Here is a 21,915-nt window from a genome sequence, read left to right on the forward strand (position 1 = left end):
AAACCCATTAGAAAAAAAATACATTAAAGTAAAAAAAAAGTCAACAGAGGTTAAAATCACTAAGGAGAGAATAAAAGCATATTTTTCTATCTAAAGCAAAAGACTCACTAAAACAAACCACTACATTTGCAAGTCACCCTTTCCCATATTGGGGTCATGATGGCTTACAGACTGTTTGTCTTCTCACTAGTCAAGCTTTGAATCTTTGCCTTTCCATAAAGAATAGTGGGAGTCTATCAAGTATGACTGGGTAAATGCTAGTAAGTGAAGACTGAGACTTGACCCGGAGGAGAAAGGAAGTTCCTAGCTGAACAAAAACATCGTGTCTCGTGTCTCAGCCTCATCACTGACAGTAGTGACTTGGGGCACAGGTGCTCCCACACCCCCTAGGGGCTGTTTGAGGCATCATTTGCAACTATATTCTCAGGACAGACTGTGCATGTGCTATTTTATTTAGGAATGGGAGAAAAAATGCTAAATGGTCTCTTGAAGCCTTGTGGAAAAAAACAGAATTTTAGATGGTTATAATCTATAGAGACATTAAGCACATTACAATACCAGCTGTGAGTTCTCATTTGAAGGACAAAAATAAATGATAGGGATATCAACTACTAGGGATCTTACAATGCCAAAGAAGTACAAAATAAACGTAAAATTTCTCATGATTTCCAATATGTATCAAACTAACAAACTGCATTTCACTATCAGTGGACTATGAAATCTGGACGAAAATGCCCCAAAAGACATCTTTTTAACAGCTCATAGTCAAATTTGAAAATATCCCTTATCTTAAAATCAATGCAACATAAACTTAGATATTCCTTCACCAAACCCAAACAGCCACAAGGAAAATCAGTATTGTCTGACAATGGTTATTAGTATTTTGTCAAAAATGATAAAACATAAATAATAAGACCTTCACTTTTAAAAGTAATGTTACAAGGAAATAATAAAAAGTAATAAAACCAAGGGAAAAAGAATCTTCAAAATTCTGCAACAAGGTGAAAGTGACAGTCTACAGAATCTTCCATTTAATATGATTTAAAATGGTCATTTTTGGTGCAGTTCACTCACTATTTTAAAAAGAATGTGCTATTTGAGCCCATTCATTTTTTTCTTTTTCAAAATTAATTTTTATTGGAGTATAGTTGCTTTGCAATGTTGTGTTAGTGAACCCTTTTTTTTTTTTTTTTGGCGGTATGCGGGCCTCTCACTGTTGTGGCCTCTCCCGTTGCGGAGCACAGCCTCTGGACACGCAGGCTCAGTGGCCATGGCTCACGAGCCCAGCCGCTCCACGGCATATGGGATCTTCCCAGACTGAGGCACGAACCCGTGTCCCCTGCATCGGCGGGTGGACCCTCAACCACTACGCCACCAGGGAAGCCCAAACCCATTCATTTTTAAAGACTGGAAATGTCTACAGAAGTGGAAAACATGTATCTAAAGAAGATAACTTAGAGACAAATATGAGCAGTAGATATTCTTGATAGCAAATTATCAATTAAATTATGATAAAGATTTTCAATCTGAAAGGCACATGAAATGTGATTTAGAATCCTGAAAATAAACAGAGATACAAGCATATACATAGTTAAAAATAATCTCTTCTCCGACTAAAATCTGTAAGATTTACAAATGCACTTGACAGTCGGAATTAAGCCTAGGAATTAGTCTGGCAAATCTCCTTTCATCAAATAAAACCTAGTCCCTCAAGAGGCATCATGAAGATCATGAAGCAGAACAGACTTGTAGACTAATGGTGATTTTACATTGGTGGATTAGGTTACACTTTTCTATTACAAAATGAATGAACAAAGGTACTGTATGGACAGACCCTCCTGGGGTAAGCCTAGACTCACAGACTTTATGACATTATGGCTTTAGTTCATTTATTATAGATATTTGGTTAAAAAGTTGAAATTATACAATGGGTTTCTTTGATGCCAAGATGAAAAGTTTACCTATCACAATTTGAAGAGAAGATGGTTGCAGAAAAAACTACATTTTAATCAGAAAACATGTCATTCTTTCATTGTTTTTTTAAGGTAATATAATTTTTAAATGCTGTAACTTAAAAATTACCATCTGAACTCCAGTTTTTAATTTTAAATAAAATTGTGTTATTACCAGTATATTAGTTAATGATAAAAGTAAGGTCATTATCAAAAAACGTATTTACAATATACGTTTTGCTGTATATGTTGTTAAAAAAATAGAAATCCATCACTTGGCTATTTTCTAAATCAAAATGTTTCTTATTTAATAGGTAAGAGATCATAATTTTCCAGATAAATATTGAAGACGGTTGGTTAGCAAAATTTTTTCTATCTGCTACAGTTTGGTACTACAGCAAATAAAGAATTAATGGCAGAATATCTTACTTGTTTGGAGGGAGCACAAAATACAGCACAGTGTTTAATATTTAGTGTTTTTAATAGTGAATTAAAATGCTCATGTCTCTGCTCTGCCACATCTCCCTGGCTAGATTCTTAGGACTAATGTTGCATTCTGTCACCTCTATGCTGTCTTCATTCCCCACCTCATTGAAAAGTATTCTCTGATCCACTCTACCTGAGGGTATGGACTCTATCCTGTAAAGTCAAATCATGTTCACTTTTTTAAATTATAGGACTTTCAGTGATCTCTCTAAAGTAACTCACATTTCACTGCCTTCAATTGCAAGTTACATTTCATTTCATCTTTATTTTCCCAAATAGATGGAGAGACACCTAAAAGCAAGAGATATGTCTTTTATTTCCTTGTATTTGGACAGCTTAGATCACTGTCTCATACACAGCAGATAATGCCTTGAAGACTGAATGGAAGGAAAAAAACAATGTTAACTTAAGAGCTAACTATAGAATTTCTTTTAGAGGAAAACATTCTAAGAAAGGAGAATAAGGATGGTGGTGAATAGCAATATAGTGTGAGGCTGGAGAACACACTGGACAGCCCCATGTAAAATGTCAGGGGAGGGGATAGGGCTGAGTCTGTGTGTGTGTGTGTGTGTGTGTGTGTGTGTGTATTTCAGGTGTTTTTTTTCATTTTTAATTCAATACAATACATAAGTATATTCTTACTGAAAATATTCAAAGTGCATTTCATAGACATTTCTTAAGAAATATTATATATCCTATCATATTATCATTATTGCTTTTCTATGAGAATATATGCTACTCAAATCATTATTTTTGTTTGATATTTAATCATATATTGTTTGTTTTATACTCTCCTTACTTTTTCAGAAATTTATTTTTATTTTATTTTCATTTGTTCACTATAGCTCCAAATATTTTGTCAATAGAATTTTCCTATAATTGACACATGGTTTTTATATTTTCTGAGGCATTCAGTATTTTAAAATACCCTTCCCTAATTGTCATATGATTGTCATCTTAAATAGGCAGAGATGTATTTTATTGTAGTTGTTTCTTTGAAACGTCACTAAAAGAAGGTCCATGGACTATTAGCTTGTAATCTTGCAAATGAGTATTTCAGCACTGATTAGCTGAAAGCCCAGAAGATGGTTAACATTTTTTAGCAATAGAGTATTTTTAAATTAAAGTTTGTACATTTTTTAGACATAATGCTATTTCACACTTAATAGTCTACAGTATAGTGTAAACAAAACTTTTATATGCACTGGAAAGCATAAAAAAATCATGTGACTCACTTTATTATGCTAATTGCTTTATTGTGGCAGTTTGGAACTGAACCCAAGGTGTCTCTGAGGTTCACCTGTAATGATGCCCCTCTCTAATTGCTCATCCAAGAAAATAGCAAACACTCTTTGAAGAAATATATTACGATTTGAGACTCTTCTAGGTTTAGACACTATGTGTGACACCCAACTAAAAATTGCTAGATATATTAAGAAACAAGACCATTATATCCCAGTACTGACTCCCCAGTCCCCCTGATGAAAAACAAAAGGAAAATTTATCACTTTATTAGGAAAATAGAGTTAGCTGACAGTGATTGTAAAATCATTAAGATTAATATGTTCAAGAAAATAGAGGGAGAAAAAAAAGATAGAAAACATAAAAGAAATTATAGAGAATTTCACAAGATCTATATCTCTATAAAAGGAAAAAAAAGAAGAAAAAAAGGAATATGAAACAGCTATCAACCAAAGCAGTGAGCAGACAACATTTTCTTTGAGTGCATGTATTTGATTTGATAGGACACTTGCTTCCTTGAGCAGAATATTAGTTACATGCTGGTGTTTTCTACCAGTATATTCCTAACATATGTCACAGTGAGTAATAAACAAAAATAGGCCCCAAATAAAGAAACTTTTATATAGGTAGGATGGAACACTTAAGAAGACATTTGTTCACTAATGTTCAGATAAATTAGCAGATTCCAAATTAATGAGGGATAAAATATAGGGCAGGAAAGATCTAACAAAGATGGCAAAGAACTGGAACAACATGAAACATTACCTTAAATTTAAGTATTTATCAAGCAGATCTGGGCTGTGAATAGGAGAATCCCACCAGGGTATAGATGGTGGAAAATCTTCTTAGTTGATATGAGGACATTAGCTATGATTCCAGGCATAAACACTATTAAGGTATATGTCTCTGGGATTCAGCTTTTATTGTGGTCAAGGGTAGAGGCCTAGAGTTTCTCCAGTTCACTCTTTACAGATGAATTTAAAACATAAGAACAGGAATTTAAAGTTGGGGAAGAGAAGAAAAAAAAAAGGCCCAAATGATCAGTTACTGAAATCACCCAAAAGTATCTAGAACAAAAGGGAATGGGGGAGCTGTCTTTCTATCTACTAATGGTTGACAATGTGTTTATTCAAGACAGCCATCTTTGAAGTGGCTGCTTCTTTGAAATGGATCCCTGTGAATCAATCAAATTTTAGTCACGCAGTTACATTACAAAAAAAAGAAAAAAAAGAAAAAAGAAAAGAAAAGCCAGCTGTCAGGGTTTACACTACCTAATATCATCTTCATAATAAGTAGAGGAAACAATTAACAGATTATTCCTTGAGCTAACATTCTATTCAAGAAAGCAAGAGTCTTATCTATCAAAGCAAATACATCCATTCAAAGAAAAGGTACTCCAAACACCCACTGCTTTAGTTGATAGCCATTTCTTCCTTTTATAGAGATGTAAATCTTTACCATCTTTATAATATCTTGATACATTAGGATATGCCCTCTTTTCTTCTCTTTCCTTTAACTATACACATCCCTTTTCTTCTTTTCCTACATTCTTACTTTACTCAACCCTTTACCATTTGCATTTTATTAACAGATTATTATATTCAGTTTATGGTAAAAAATATATTTAACTTATAGATTAATTTGGAAATTTGAGTGTTGATTTACTAATGGGGTAAATATATTATTTTTATGTTTTTTTAATATTTTCAGTAACATTGCCTTTCATAATGCTGACTTGAACATTATTTATTGGATATATTTTCTCTGATGATCTTAGAAGAGTTTTTTGTTAATTTGTTTGATTTCTTTTTACCATTTTAAATTTATCTGATTTGCTATTTATTCATGTTTTTTACATATAGAAAATCTAGCCATTTGGGGCATTTATTTGTATTCCAAAAGTTGGCAATCTATCCAATTGTCTCTTAAGATGTTTCTGTGGATTCTTTTAAATTTTCAGAAAGACAATTGCAACTCATTTGTTAACAATGATAATCTTATGTTTTGTTTGTATTTATTATTGTTCTTTTGTTCTATTTTTGTTGTGTTTTATCTTTTTGGACTGAGGAGAACATTCAGTACACTGCTGATTAATTGTAGTGATTGAAATATCCTGAGACTAGCAGAATTGTCCAGCTGAACCCATCAGAAATTGTTAATTCTTAGAAATGTGAGCTAAATAAATGTGCTTTATTTTAAGAAAACTAGTTTGGGAATTGTTTTCTTTTTCAGCAGTAGCTGTTTTTTTAACCAATAGCTAAATATTTCTGACTTTTTATGTAAAATTTCCTACCACATTTTGAATTTGGCATATCTCTTGTAAGCAGCATATAACAGTCTATTTTTAAAATAAAATATCTTTAAACATGATATTTAATCTGTGACTATGGTATATTTGAACTACTTTCTACTTCAAATAAAATTGTCATTGCTTCTATTTTGCATCTTTTATTCTACTTTCTGACCTTTGTTCTACTGACGAAATAAGTTTTATTATTTAACTTTTTAAAAATCTCTTCTTGCTTTGGAAATTACAGACTCTTCTTCTATTAACTCTCTATTATTCTAGTGTTAACTCTTCAAGTTTTAACATTTGAAATGAAATGTTAATTGCAAGGCTTTTTTGTCTATTATTTCTTGCAGAGATCCTGAAGGCAAAGATTAATACAATTTGCCAAAATGTCAGTAGCTAAAATTTTAAAAGTTTCTTTTCTTATACATTGGAAAAAAGTCTTTAATAACTGTCCTCCCTTAATTGCTGATAGGTTACCTCTGTTAACTAAATATAGAGAATGTTGACAATAGGAAATTATTTTCCTTTAGCGATTTGTGCATATAATTGTTATCAACGTTTGTCATCTATTTTTTTTTTCTTTTTTAACAGGCATCTACTTTAGATCTAATTATTATTGCTTTTTGAATATTCTGCCTTTTCTTTTTGATTAAATATTTTGTTCTCTTTATCTTTGAAGTTTAGCACTTTTAAACTGGCATATTCAAGTATAGATTTGATCTCCTGCTTGCCTTTGGGTGTTCTTTTTTTTTATAATAGCTAATTTTTTTAAATTTATTTATTTATTTATTTATTTATGGCTGTGTTCGGTCTTTGTTGCTGTGCACAGGTTTTCTTTAGTTGTAGTGAGTGGGGGCTACTCTTCATTACAGTGCGTGGGCTTCTCATGTTGTGGAGCATGGACTCTAGGTGCATGGGCTTCAGCAGTTGTGGTATGTGGGCTCAGTAGTTGTGGCTCACAGGTTCTAGAGTGCAGGCTCAGTAGTTGTGGTGCACAGGCTTTGTTGCTCCATGGCATGTGGGATCTTCCCGGACCAGGGATCGAACCCATGTCCCCTGCATTGGCCAGCTATTCTTAACCACTATACCACCAGGGAAGTCCACGTTTATCGTGAGGGTCCACATATTTTCAACTTTGAAAAATTGTCATGCAATTTTATCTACATATATTGCTTGTTGCTATAATTTCTTTCTAATTCTTCCAGATATTTTATATTCCATATCTGTTAATTGTTCTCACAATTTTTAAAAATGTTGATGTATCTGAACTTCATTTGCTTGAATTAATGGATTTTACGCTTGATTTGTTAAATCTCTCTGTGTCCAGTCTAGAAGTAATGCAGTTTTTTTATTGTTCTCTCTTTGTATCTCTGTGTGTGTATATACAACGTATACATATATATACACATATACATATATACATCATACATGTATATATACATATATATTTACACATAAATTTGAAATGTATGAATAATTTATCTCTATATAGTCTATATGTATAACTAAATGTATGTAATTTCTAGATAGAGTTCTATATACATTTCTATATCTTTAATACCTATATTTTAATATATATCTTATGTATACATGACATGTATACATACATATATATATATAAACAAAATTTAAAATTTTAATTTCTGTATATATGTTTATATATAATTATGTATATAACACTAAACATCTATATATTTTCATGTCAGTTTATATACTTTTCTATCTATGCAAAAACTAGTTTTATTTTAATAAGGATTTTAAAGTTATTTTTATATAAATATTTTCTTTCATTGTTGTCCCATTTCATGTATTCACTTCATGGTCTTTTTAAAAAAAATCTTTTTTTAAATTTTGAAAATGTTAAATATGCTAATATTCAAGTATTTTTCTGTTCATTTATGTATTTTGCATGATTCAGAGTGAATTCATTTTCTGATTTATTTCTTATTATTTATTGACTATGTTTTAATTTTTTGACTTTCAGATTTATCATACACAATATGCATTTCTCTCTGTCTAATTTTAGAAACAGCTTTTTGTCTCTACTCACTCTTTGCCATAAAAGTTTTGGAGATGCCACTAAACCAATGGCTTCCTGATCACTCTTCCTGGCTTGAAGTCTCTGTGTGGTTTCTATTTTTCCTTGAATATTCATATTCATGTAAGCAGGGGGCACAGAAGAACAATGGTTTTAATTTTTTCTTCTAGATTTCTTTATGTTCTGGGGGCATGTAAATGTTTACTAACTCGGAATGCAATGACCAAGCTGCAGGATCCAGTAGGCCTGGACTTGCTGACTCTTACTCTTTATAGTTTGTTCTGGTTGTTGGCCAGAGATGTGTTTATGTACCCATGAATATATGTATATATTCATTTTGGTATGACTATTCCATTTTAAATTTCATCTTTATAAATTATTATCCACAACTGCCTTCTGTTTAGAGAAAAAAGCCATCTTGACTCTAATATCTTTATACAGCATCATTAATTCCCCCAATGCTACAAAGTAGATATTTCAAACCAAAACATAATGGATGTAAAAACTGAGGTTGAGAGAAGTTTGGTGGCTTGTCTTATCTAGCATAAACAAGGCTGTTTACTCAAGCATGTGGTTTCACCTATGTGCTAGTATCTTTTTTTCAGAACATTGATGATTTTTCTATCTGAAAGAAATTATTTGTGTTATATACAATTTCATCAATTCCCAAAAATGTTTAAAATAAATTAAATGAATTTAAAAATAAATTAAAACATCTTTACTCCCATACAACTGTCCACAAGCATCACATACTTGAGATGGCATAGCTGATTTAAAGCATTCATATATATGGTTAAAATAAATGTTAAAAAATTTACATCAGCATTATAAACACTTTCAAAAGTGTGTACATATTTGAGGGGAATTTTTTGAATGTGAGTTCCCAGCACTGGTAATGTTGTCATATAACTAAAATGAGACCTTTTGAATATATTCATTAGTTAAATTGAGAAATTCCAAGCATAATAATCTTGAATGAAGGACTTTTAGTCACTAATGTGGGTTTCAACAACAGTAAAATTCTCTTGTTTTTCTAAAATACTTCGGGAGTTATTTACATTAAATAGCTTGGTTACAGCACATCTTCAAATATAAGTCAATTTTTCTTTATAATATCATCAAATTAAAACTGCTTTTAAAATGTAAATAAAATTTTTATTGGGATGGAAAAAGTTCAACTGAAATATGATTTCTAAATATGTGTTTCTAAATATAGTAAATTTCAGTTTACTAAAGCAGAAAGTTGAATGCTCTCCAAATTATGCGATTATTTGAATATGGGAAAATATGAATTGATTTTCAGATATTTAGCATAGTTAATTATAATATTTAAATATATTTGGGATTGTAGGGTGGGATGTTCATATGTAAATAAATGTTCAATAGTCAATTAAATACAATTTGTCATACACAAACATGGATAAATATGTATTGCCATAAGTACAGCTGACCACAGGGATAGTTAAACTGAGAGAGACAAACAAGCTTGGTATTTTTATATGAATTTTCTTATGGCCACATACACAATTTAGTATCCCTGTTATTATTTAAGGAAGCTTAGAGATAATGGAAAAAATGTTTAGTGGGTTGTCATTTAGTGATTTTATTTTTGCTTTAACTTGAAAATGCTTCTCCATGAAGGGTACAGAGAAGGAATTAACTATTTACTTCAAAATGTATGTGCTATTGTTTCTTTCATGTGATTCTGAGGCACGTCTTAAATCCTAAATAACAGTATATTCAGATATATGTGATCAAAAACTAGTTTTGAGAAGAAGAAAGTTGATGCCAGTCAGAACAGTGTACATATTGAGTGGCTTGTTGTTTCCCTTCCATACGGAAGAATGACTTTTACACAACTTTGAGGAATCTACCAAATCAGGAATCTAAATCATGGTGAATCTTCTCTAGTTATTATGTTCTTTTTTCTCTACACATTAAGAAGGTTAAACAAAAGTAATTCAAAAAATTCCACAATGCTCTGTAATTATGCATATGTATCTACCCATATTTTGGAAAAATATTCATAATAACAAGGGGAAATATAATTTGTACAGCACATCTTGATAGCCTTGCTAAAGCAAGATGATTTCAAACATTGCAGTTCCTTTTCTAATTGTCCCTAGGACATATTTTTCATTTATCCTAATTTAAAATTTTTCCACCTCCTAGCAGTTGCAGCAGTTCTCATAAACATGTTTGTCAGCTAAGATTTCTCTTAAAATTTGCCCAAGAGCATATTACATGAACATTTCTTGTTTAAAGGATGCTTCTGAATAAACTCATTGAAAGTTATTTGTACATATGGTTCAATTTTAAACACAAGCTATTCACGGATCATAACACATTAACATCAAACTGACTTTAAATGTTGATTTGCAAGCTGTTCATGAGTATATAAGACTAAAGCAAAGCTGCTCAGGCCTACTCCATATCAAGTCAAAGCAGATACCACATAGATCAAAAAATATATGTATTCATGTTCACCTTCATTGTCCTTCAGAGTGAAGTTTGGGTTTATAGAGAGATGTTCATCAAGAAAGAAGTTAAACTTTTGTCCATTGGCAAAATCATCCTTATCAGTGGCACTGATGGTATGAATAACCTAAAGAAAAGACAAAATTAAACAGTAAATTTAATTTGGCTTCTTCCCTTGATTTTAATTATAACATTTTCAATAACCAACTTGAGTGTTTTCAAATTCTTATTCTAGTAAAAGTATCAGCTAATTTGCTCTCCCTTGCATTACACTTTAAGAAATGTATTATGGCACACCATATAATCATTCACACTTTATTTTCTAGCATGGCACATTTTTTTTTCCTTTATTACCCACAGTACCTTGGATCCAATTAGTTGTAAGGTTTTGTGTGAACAGCTGTTTGGGGAGACGTGAAATATGGTTTGTACAAATACCAATATCCCAGTGTTGATGTAAAACAGCCTTTCTGTACGTGTTGTTCTCAGTCAGCAAATGCAAAAGCACTAGAGTCATAATTTTTGTTTTAGAAGACCTTTGAGATCATGATCCAACCCCTGCATTTTAGAGACGAGGACTCTGAGTCCCAAAAGTAGTGTGATGTGCCTCAAATCTGTAAAAATCTGGCAGAGGTAAAACTAGATCACCCAGAGATTTAGGAATTTTTTTTAATCCTTAGTGGTTGAGAGAAAGCAATACCCAAATTTGGATTTTACGCACATTAAGAACAGAGAAAGTTAGAATATATAAAAAAAATATCGCAGGTAGCCTAAGAACAGCATACACATTCCGATCATTAGAGTCATTACAATCTTTAAAAGTAACATTGAAACAAACAAGCAAGATGATATTTTCCTTTTGAAAAAAAATAGTATCCTAATGCTCAAGTGTCCTCTTTCCAGCTTTTCCTTAGAGAAATTGAAAACAGAGAGAAAGTCGAGCCAGAAAAATAGTATTTCCTGCATATGAAATATAGTATGTGCATTTCAAAAATGGATATGATTTCTAAGAACATTTTACTCAGTTTCACCATATTTCACGTATTTCACCATATTTTACCATGAGATAATCCACCAAAATGCATCATAGTTAAAACCTAAATTTCTCTCCAGGTACTGAGACTCTTAGCTTGTGTGGGAGATGAGGAGGAATATAAAGGTACTGAGAATGAGTGGTCAGGGAGAGTAGGAGCAGAAGAGATGTGTTTTCATAAAGTGAAAGTGAAGAAAGAGCTTCAGGGTATAGAAGTGATCAATTTCCTCCATATATTTCCATGGCTCATTCCTTATGCCCTTTCCCATCACCATTCAGAATTTACTTTCTCAGCTGGAGATCCTGGTGAAAGCCCCTCCCCATACATATTCCAAGAAATTTCTATCCTTCTTCTCTTCATTATTTCCCTCCATATTATTTATCTATGAACTGAAAATTTACATAGCTGCTGATTTTTTTTTTCATTGAAAGCACAACTGGTATCTGGACAGATCTTTTTTTTTTCTTTTTCTTGTTATTGCCTTTTGACTATAAATAGAATAAACTGATGGATAATCTGAAGCAATCTTTATGATTTTTCTCAAGTACAGGAAAAGCTCCATAGCATTTAGAGCGTGCAAAATCTGAAGAACACAACTACATTTCCTACATGTTAGTTACTTAGTATCAAATTGAAATAAAATATCAAATTTTTAAGGTTTTTTTTCAGGGTTAAATAAAACAAATACTGTCAGCCTTCCATGTCCGTGGTTCTGAATCTGTGGATTCAACCACCATGGGCCAAAAATATTTTTAAAAATTCCAGAAAGTTCCAAAAAGTAAAACTTGATGCCATGCTGTGGCAACTATTTAGGATGACATTTACATTGTATTTACAACTATTTACATAGTATTCACATTGTATTAGGTATTATAAGATATTATAAGAGATGATTTAAAGTATATGGGAGGATGTGTGTAGGTTATATGCAAAAACTACACCATTTGATATAAGGGATTTGAGCACTTGTGGATTCTGTTATCCTGAGGGGCGTGGGGTCCTGGAACCAATTCCCCACAGATTCTAAGGGACAGCCATATAAATTTTTCTTTGGGGAAATAAATGTCTTCTCACTCTTATTCTTCATTCATTGTGATTCTCCAATTTACAACCCTATTTCCTCAATGATACCTCATAACATACTGACACATTTGCAAGTTCACTTCTTATCCGAGAATGTAACTCTGGAGGGGATTGGTAAAGAACAATTAATTTAAATAAACTGAGTTATTTATGTTTTCTGTTATCAATGTTTTGGAACAATTTTCTTTTCTTCTCATTTCAAAGTTAATTTATCACTTATTTTAAATTTTCTTAAATTTTTACAAACATGAGCCTATTCAATTTGTTAAACGCTGATATAATTCATATTATATTACGTTTACTATTTTTTGTTATCTCTAAAATATAAATATCCCTTCCATTTTTATACAGGTAATTTCTAATCTCAATTTACCAGGAAGCTCACTTATGGCAAATTTTTCTTCCTCAGAAAGGGTTCTCAGTCTCATCTACATAATAAATGATAAGTTGGTTACCACACTTTGTTTAAGAGTGAATGATTCATCTTGAACTTTTGTAGAACTGTTGGACATGCATCTGTACTTAAATATTTTCCCATAATATTTCTGAGAGATGATTCTAAAAAACCCTAGTATGTCGGTCTATTTTTTTTTTTTAATTTAGAACTCCTAGATGTTCTCTTGATGAGAGAAGTTATATTCAATTTATTGTTTGGTTGTTTTACTAATCACCTTTTCTCTTTCGTTAGGAAATGGGATTTCCATTTGCTTCCTCAGACTTTTAATAGAAATCATACCTAAGAAGTTAACATGTTATGATTTTTAGAAGATTTAAACTTCTGACAGATATCAGATAATTGCCATGTTTCCATTCATCAATATTTTCTACCATTTTTTCATACTTACTTATTTATCTACACTGTGCTACCTGTGTTCTCTGTTTGTGCAGCTAGTTGGTGATGTATGATCCATAAAAAAAATCATTTTCTGATTCTCTTTCCTTCTAACTGGACTCAAATGTTTTCTATCACTTGCACATTATGCAATAAGTACATCAAGTATTTGATTATTTTGAAATATCTGAGATTTACTCTAACAAAGGGAGAGAAAACTCAAATTGATGGATGGTATTTATAAATAATTACTAGCAGAATTTTTTGATAAGGCCCATGAATAAGGATTCACTTTTGTTAGAAAATAATTAAAACTAATTTTATATTCCTTTTATTAAATAAAGGTATGCCCTTGTTTAAATGTGTTTAAAACATATTTAAAATCTATCACTTCTAGAGTACTTTAATTAGGAAAAATAGTATCAGAAATTTATACAGATAACATAGTCTTCTATTTGGTAAATGAGCTAACCCTAACTAAAACAAATTAAAAAGGAAATTCTATGGTACGCATTGCATATTAATAGAGTTTGCCTTATAATATGATCTCAAATGATCATTTCATTTGATAATAATATCAACTTTTCTTAGTTAGCTGAGGTTTATCTTTGATAAGATGTAAAATCTCTACTGATCTAGTTTACTATTTTCATACAAAGTTGTATTGTTAATAATATCAATAATACCATGGATATCATGGGGCCAGAGGCTGGTGTTAGGTAATAAAATGTTTTATTTTATATGTTATGTTTTCTAAGTTTACTTCTAAAAAGAAAAAATACAGAGGCAAAAGTCAATACGAATAAGACAGAAAGCATTCCTTTTGTTATTTCTCAAAGTTTCTAGGTACAGGCACATCTCAACTATTTTGAATTCACTCTTCTTTGGGAACTGAGTTAAAATTTCATGCATGCATGATTTTCTTTTTCGTAATTTTTTTTAATGTAAGGTACTTAAAAGGTTTTTTTTCAGAAGAGGAAAATATATTAACTCAGAGAAATATATTGTTGAAGTTTATATTGATACCTGAATCGACCTGAACTCTGCTCTTACATGTGGTTTGAACCTCTGCTTTCAGAAAAGACCAGTCTCTTTACTGTAGCCACATGCTGTTACATTTAAATGCACAACATCCATAACAGAAGTGTTGTGATTCTAAAAACAATTGTCATAGAAAGAGGAACTCTGACAATAAAAATATGCTTCAGAAAAGCCAGTTCACAAATCATTATTTAAATAGTTTCCTATTCCAACACTGCATCAAAATATAGTTTCTCCAGAAATGCTACAATCATAAGAGTAAATGAAACAAAGACCTCAAAATTAAATAATAGAAAAATTCAGACAATTTTCCACTGTAATGGGTTAATCATACAATTGACTACATGAATGGGTAATGATTTGTTTAAATGCAGGTGTAATAAGCAATACTTTTAAAATGATGCTTTTATTCCCTCAATTAAAAGTCTAAATTCATTTTGGTTAAAGAGTTGGAAACAAAAGCTCAGATAACATAAAGAATCCAGTTCTCTTACAGTGACATCTAAAATCATGCAATACTAAAGACAGCAATGATGCTAAATGTGAATATAATTTACAAAGAATAAGAAGTAATCACATAACTTAAAATATATTAGAACTTTGGGGGGCTAGGTCTAGGAATTATGTCTTGAAAATAGTAACAGTTATATGAAAAAAAGATAAATACTATACAAATGTTTAATGGGACTCACAAAAGAAACGGTTTGTCACAGATTTAACCCTCTCTAAAAAATGGAATAACTTTTCACCTGAGGAGAACAGGACAACCCACACTTAAAGGAATTTAAGACTTATCTAGTCATATACTCATAGAATCTCAGGCTTGGAAGGGCCCTGAAATTCTGACAATTTTCTCCATTTTAGAGATGAAGAGATCACTTGTCAACATCACATTAAATTACTTCTTGGGAAGGCTACAGAGTTTAGGTGGTCAGTGTAGAGGGTAAAACAGAAGGACCCAGGCTAACAATGTGACATTAAGAGGAGAACATGGCCAGTGAGAATGCCTGAATGGACTTGCTCATGAGCAAAAAGTGGACAACACACGAGGTCAATGGAAAAAGTCAAGGTCATATGCCAATATGAGGAGAGTTCAAGCCAGAAACCTGAGACTAGCATTTTCGATTACAGAGAAGATGTTTACATCCACAGGGGAAGGACTGGCTGATCCAAGAACAAGGGCTGAGTGTCATCTGTTCAGAAATTCAGTAATTTCACCTACACCTACAAAACTGGTATTGTAAGTTGCTCCTAATACAAGACCACACTTTATCCTTGAAGTGAAATTATTAATTAATTAATTAGTTAATTAAAACAAAAATTTTAGAAGAAATAATCTAAAAAGAAAACATCTAAAATAAGCTGATGATTTTTTATTCTTTAGGTCACATTTCAAATGATCTAAGTTTAAATTCTCTGAATAACCTAGGAACCAAAGAAACAAAGGTTCAGTGAGGGAAATGTCCTAAGTTTAATAAAAGTTGTTATTTATAGATTAGGTGATTGATACCTAAGAAAAGCAGTATTTATTTCTAGATATTTTATTTTCTTAAGGTGATATTAAATGGTATAGTGTTTTAAGTTTCATTTTCTAATTGTTTCTACTATAAAGAAAAAGAAGAAATACGTTTATAGTGACCTTATATTTAGCACAAGTATCAATTATATTCACAATTTCAACTACTGTATAGTAGTATTACCACTATTATTAGTAGTATTGTTATTAATGAACGTTTAACTTTATCAAAACCTTTGGCTTCACCTATCAAAATGAATTTTAATTTTTCTCCTTTCATTTTAAAGTAATTATTTTTCTGGATTTGCTTTGACAATATTTTATTTATGATATTTCTATGTTCATGAAAGAGAATATCTATAATTCAAATTATTTTCTTTTCAGGTTTTGATTTCAACATTTGTTGTCAGCATAAAATGAATAAAAAAACTGATTGTCCTTATTTCCTTTTTGATACAGTATATTTTGATTATCATTCCATTTAACTATTTTCAATTTTTATTACTTTATTGGCTCATGGCTTATTTAGAAGCGCCTTTCTTCATTTCTGATGGAGTTTTTCTGGCAATATTTTTGAATTATTTGCATTATTTTATTGTAATACAAATGAGGCCAATTATTTGAAAATTATTACAACTTGCCTTGTGGTGCTGAACATGGTAAATTTAGGTCAATGTTTTGTGTAAGTTTTGAAAGAATGCGTAATCAAAGTTGTTCAATGCATTTTTCTATATTTGTTAAACAGTAAAGTTAATTAATTGTGGTATTCAAATTTCAGTTTCCTTAATAAAAATTTATGTGATTATTCTATCAGTTTCTGACAAAAGCATACTAAAACTCTCAGCACAATAATCTCAGTAGACATTTCTTAAATATTTTGGTGATTTTATTTTAACATAAATATTGACATATACTTCTTTAAGTTTACATTATATTTGTTTGCTTTTTATTTTTCTACTTGTTACATATATATTACCTTATTTCTTGTTTTTTTAAAAAAATTACCATGACTTCAACCTAGCTATTATAAATTTATGTACTAAGCCTTTCTCTTTTATTTTGCCTATCTTGTGTTATAAAACAAAACTATATCTCAAGAGCAAATATGAAAATTTGTCATTCTAACTTTGAATTTTAAAAACTTCACAGAAATTCACAGGGTTATTTTGGAAATATTAAATTGGTTATACACTTCATATTTTATTAAGTTTACATTTTAGTTTTGAAATATGCCCTTCTAGAATCCTTGAAAATAGGTCCTATATAAAAGATTTTTTCCCTTTATCTTTGTATCATAAAACATAAAAAAGCAGGATAATATCACATGCAACAATTTTGTAAATGTGTAAACTATTTAATTGAATGAACATTTTAATAAACATAATAAAGGTCAAGAAATAAAACTGTCAAACATCACTTTATTTAGGAGTATTTTCCATTCCAGTTTCTATTATCTTGTTAGTTACATAGTCTTTTACTATTTTATTACTTAAACTAAAAATTACTGTATTCATTCTTTACACATAAAATCTATTCTATATTAGTAGTTTATCAATTACCCCAAATTTAAGGAGTTTAGAATATTTTAACTTTGTCTCCTTCCTTCTGACACCTTGTTCCCATATATACTATGTATATTTTATTTTATTTTTTATTTTTTATTTTTATTTATTTATTTATTTTGCGGTATGCGGGCCTCTCACTGTTGTGGCCTCTCCCGTTGCGGAGCACAGGTTCCAGACGCGCAGGCTCAGCGGCCATGGCTCACGGGCCCAGCCGCTCCGCGGCATATGGGATCCTCCCAGACCGGGGCACGAACCCGTATCCCCTGCATCGGCAGGCGGACTCTCAACCACTTGCACCACCAGGGAGGCCCTATACTATGTATATTTTAAACAGCAGAAAATATTCCTTTGTTTTCTATTCACTCATTAATAATTTATTGTTAACAATATATTTACTGACTGCTTTGGTCTTTACGGATTCTTGCCACTCCAAGATGCCAATTTGATTATTTTCCTTTTTCTTTTTCCAAAAACAGCTTTAATGTGTGTATTGGCAAGGAATTGTCACTTTTTTGTTGTTGTTGTTTGTTTTTGTCTAAATACGAGTTTTTCTTGTCTGCATTTTTAAAGACAATTTTTGGTACACAAAAGAATTCATGGTTGTCAGATAGTATCTCTGGCTCTTTGGATTTATCTTTCATCTTTTTTTTCTTTTTTCTTTTTTTTAATCTTTCATTCTTCCTGATTAAATAATCAGGTTCTGAAATTGTTCTTTTAAAGGTTTTGTGTATTATTTTTATATTCTACATACTAATCCTTCATTGGATAAATGATGTGCAAGTATCTTTTCCCACTATGTGGTTTTTCTTCTTATCCTCTTAACAGGGTCTTTCAGAAAGCAAAAATGTTTAGTTTTGATCAAGTCCAATTTATCAATTTTTTTTATTTTATGGATTATGCTTTTGGTGTCATCCAAGAACTCTTTGCCTGACACTACATCTGTTTTTTTCCCCCATAACAGTATTATGTCTTTTTTCTCTAGATGTTTTAAATTTTAAACTTAATATTTTTTCTGAAATTTTATTTCAATTCATCTTGGTAAAGTTATTTTTGTAAACAGTTGCTTAGATTTTTGTTTTTCTCTATGCTTCTTGAATTTTTGACTTGTTGCTTACCAACAGTATGGAAATTTTTTCAGTCATGATCTCCTCAAATATAACTTCTGCCCAATTCACTTTTTTAATATCCCTCTGAGAATTCGATAACTTGTGTATTAGACCTTCATGTTCCTTATCTTTCATATTCTTATTAATGTTTTCTATCTTCTTGTCTTTCCATGCTTTAACATGAATATTTAATCTAACCTACTTTCCAGTTCACTATTTTCTCTTCAGCTATGTCTAATCTGATGTTATTACCAAACTTGAAATCCTATATTAAGTGGCTGTATTTTTTTAAATCTAAATTTTCTATTTGCATGTTTAACATTTTTCTCAATTGTACTTGTATAATATATGTTAAGAAAATAATTCTAGCATGTGGGCATCCATTGCTAACACAATTGAAGTATGATTTGGGAAGTAAATCATTATATATCTGTACCATAAAATACTGTTTTTGAAATGGTGATATGGAAAAATATTTAAGCACTGGAAGTGATAATCTTAATACATTGCTAAGAGTAAACCAGATAACCTGTAAATACTTTCAAATATAATTTTCAGGCATTTTGTCCTCATTCATATTTTCTAATTTTCTTGTGAGAAATGAACACGAGAAAATTTCATGTTTTTACATAAAGTGCCCTCCATTTATATATATGTAAATACCTCCCCTGGAAATATTAAAAAACATAAAATCAATGATAACTTTAGCAAGCCATAATTGATTGTCCCTCATACACAAGGCAATGTTTCTCAGGACTATAATTTTGTCATAAGCTTCAAAATGATTTAAAATAATTTTTGATGATATATTTATTCTGGTTTGCCAAAGATAGTAAAAGGGGTTATCTGACTCAGCTGGACCTAGACCCTTTTGACTTTTCTCAATTCATCTGTGGCCAACAGACTTCAAGTTGTACATCATGGAATGCATGCCTCTTTGTAATCCCTTCCTCTAAAGTCATTGTGACTTGCGTCCTGCTTCTGACCAATAGAATGTGGCAAAATTGTTGATATATCATCACACTGATTACATTGCATTATATGAGACTGTCAGACTCACCAGAGAGACTCTCTTTACTTGTTTGATGAAGTAAGTGGCCATGTTGGGGAACCCATATGACACATACACACACAAACACACACACACAAACACACACACACAAACTCTGGGTGGCATCTCAGAACTCTGGGGAACACTGAAGAGACAAGGAACATCCTGAAGCTCTCAGGTCTGCAGCTGAAAGTAACTGAATGCCACCAACAACCATGTGAGCTCGGAAGAGATCCCCAAGCCTCAGGTAAGAACTCAGTTTGATTACATTGTATGAGACCCCTGCAAAGACCTAGCTAGGCCATGAGCAGAATTCTGATCTGCAGAAACTATGAGATGATACATATGTGTTGTTTTAAGCTGTTAAGCTTGTGTAATTTGTTACACAGCAGAGAAGACAGATGCACATTCCCTTCCCATGTCCCACTTGCTTTATGGGAGTCAAAACACTGGCCTCCTTTCAGAATTGTCATGCTCCTTTAACTGGCTGCCATGTTACATCCAGATTCATGTCTTATGTTTAAGCTCTTCTCTCCATCCTTCACTCTCCCCACCTCCACCAATCATTCACACTCTTCAGGTTAAAACCTAATCATCTTCTAGTATCAATATCACTCAATGGCCATTGTATGTGACTCCCTCATTCCCTCCAAAATATGTAGACCAGGCCAGTCTCTCCTCCCCACTCTAGTCTCTAAGCTTCATTAGGACAGGAAAAGTTCACTGTTCCCTCCTTATTTAATACAGGCTGTACCCAAATAATTCAATATCATTTTATTGGTATAATAAAAACATACATGAATGAGTTCATTTGTTTAATTACATTTGGGATCTGGAGAAAATGTATTTTCTATGAGTCTCAAGAAATCTACTTGGTACTTAAAATGAAGCTTTATAAAATTATTTTTACTAAGCACAAAAATAACACTGGGGGATCTTTGAGGACTATACCTAAGAATAATAAATAATAGAGCTGCTTATTTTTCTTCCATTCAAATGTTAGGAAGGAAAAAATTAACTTACCTGGCCAGGCTTAGAATTTTCACAGACAACAATATCATATTCCCTGGCAAGTTCGGGTGGATTGTCATTGACATCCAGAACTCTAATAACCACTGTGACATGGCTCAGCAAACTTGGATTGTCTGCAAAACACATAGAGATGCATTTAGTATTTCCATGCACACTTTAGAGGCTTGGTTTAAAACCAATCTCCTTAATACTGTAGCTTGTCACTAGCCCCATATGCTGCAGCAGGACTTTTGACAAAAGACAACTTTATGATGGCACTCTTTGTTAGAACTCATTAACTTATAGAAAAATGAACACCAAGGCATGACATGAATGCTAAAATGATATTTTTTCATATCAAGGAAATTACATGTTATTCAGGAACTGAAATGGGAGAAAGTTGTCAGAATTCATTGTATGCTGTCAGAGTCTAAGGGAAGAACAACTGGTTTCATCATTAATCTAAGAAAAACAGAGTAGCTGGAAAAAAATCACATAATCTTTAAAACATTCAAGGTTTCAAGTCTAAATCAACTAGGAGAAAATGGAAGGTAAAGTTCTTTACACCAGGGTAAAATTTTTCTTACAGGAGAATATATGCAGTTTCTGGTGTCAAGTCATACTTGAGGAAAAATAAAGAATAATTTAAATTAGAACTTAACATGGAATTCATATATAACTCTGGTAAACATCAAAATATTACAGTTAATATTTTAAAATACTTTTTGAGTGCAGTCTTCTCATATTTCAGTAAGTTTATTAGTTCTGAGATATAAGAAAAGATAAATGTTTGATTATTTTATGCATCAAAGCTAAAACTGAAGAATTCATAATGGAAAAATTAATGAGAAAGCAAAAACTAAACACATTAGGAAAAAGGGAATATATATATATATATACACACACAGAAGTTATTAAAGATAATGGATTTTTAAATTATCCATTATTTAATTATCCATTAAGAAAATGGATGGATTAGACATGCCATAGGTATTTTTAAAAGAAGTAGAAAATCAGAGTAGTACTACAATAACTAAAGAAACTAAATTTTTAGGTAAAAAATCAGGCCTAGATAATTTTATCTACAGTTAAAGATACAGGTAACTTCAGTCTTATACATCTTTTCCCCAGAAGACAGAGTAAGGAGGAAATACTCTACAACTTGTATTTTGTGGCCAGTAAAACTT

The 21,915-nt window shown here is 31.4% G+C and overlaps 1 protein-coding gene across 2 annotated transcripts in view; it reads right to left on the bottom strand.

The window, feature by feature from the left end:
* CDH18 (cadherin 18) overlaps nt 1–21,915 on the bottom strand; it is a 333,943-nt gene that overhangs the window by 16,445 nt on the left and 295,583 nt on the right. For both annotated transcript variants that reach the window (XM_060091599.1, XM_060091600.1), the window contains 2 exons: nt 20,741–20,862; nt 10,499–10,616 (listed from right to left, as the gene is read on the bottom strand). In XM_060091599.1, the coding sequence (XP_059947582.1) occupies nt 10,499–10,616; nt 20,741–20,862 (240 nt within the window). The remainder of the gene's footprint in view (nt 1–10,498; nt 10,617–20,740; nt 20,863–21,915) is intronic.

This window comes from Mesoplodon densirostris, chromosome 3, assembly GCF_025265405.1.
Source record: "Mesoplodon densirostris isolate mMesDen1 chromosome 3, mMesDen1 primary haplotype, whole genome shotgun sequence".
NCBI classification, from domain to species: Eukaryota; Metazoa; Chordata; class Mammalia; order Artiodactyla; family Ziphiidae; genus Mesoplodon; species Mesoplodon densirostris.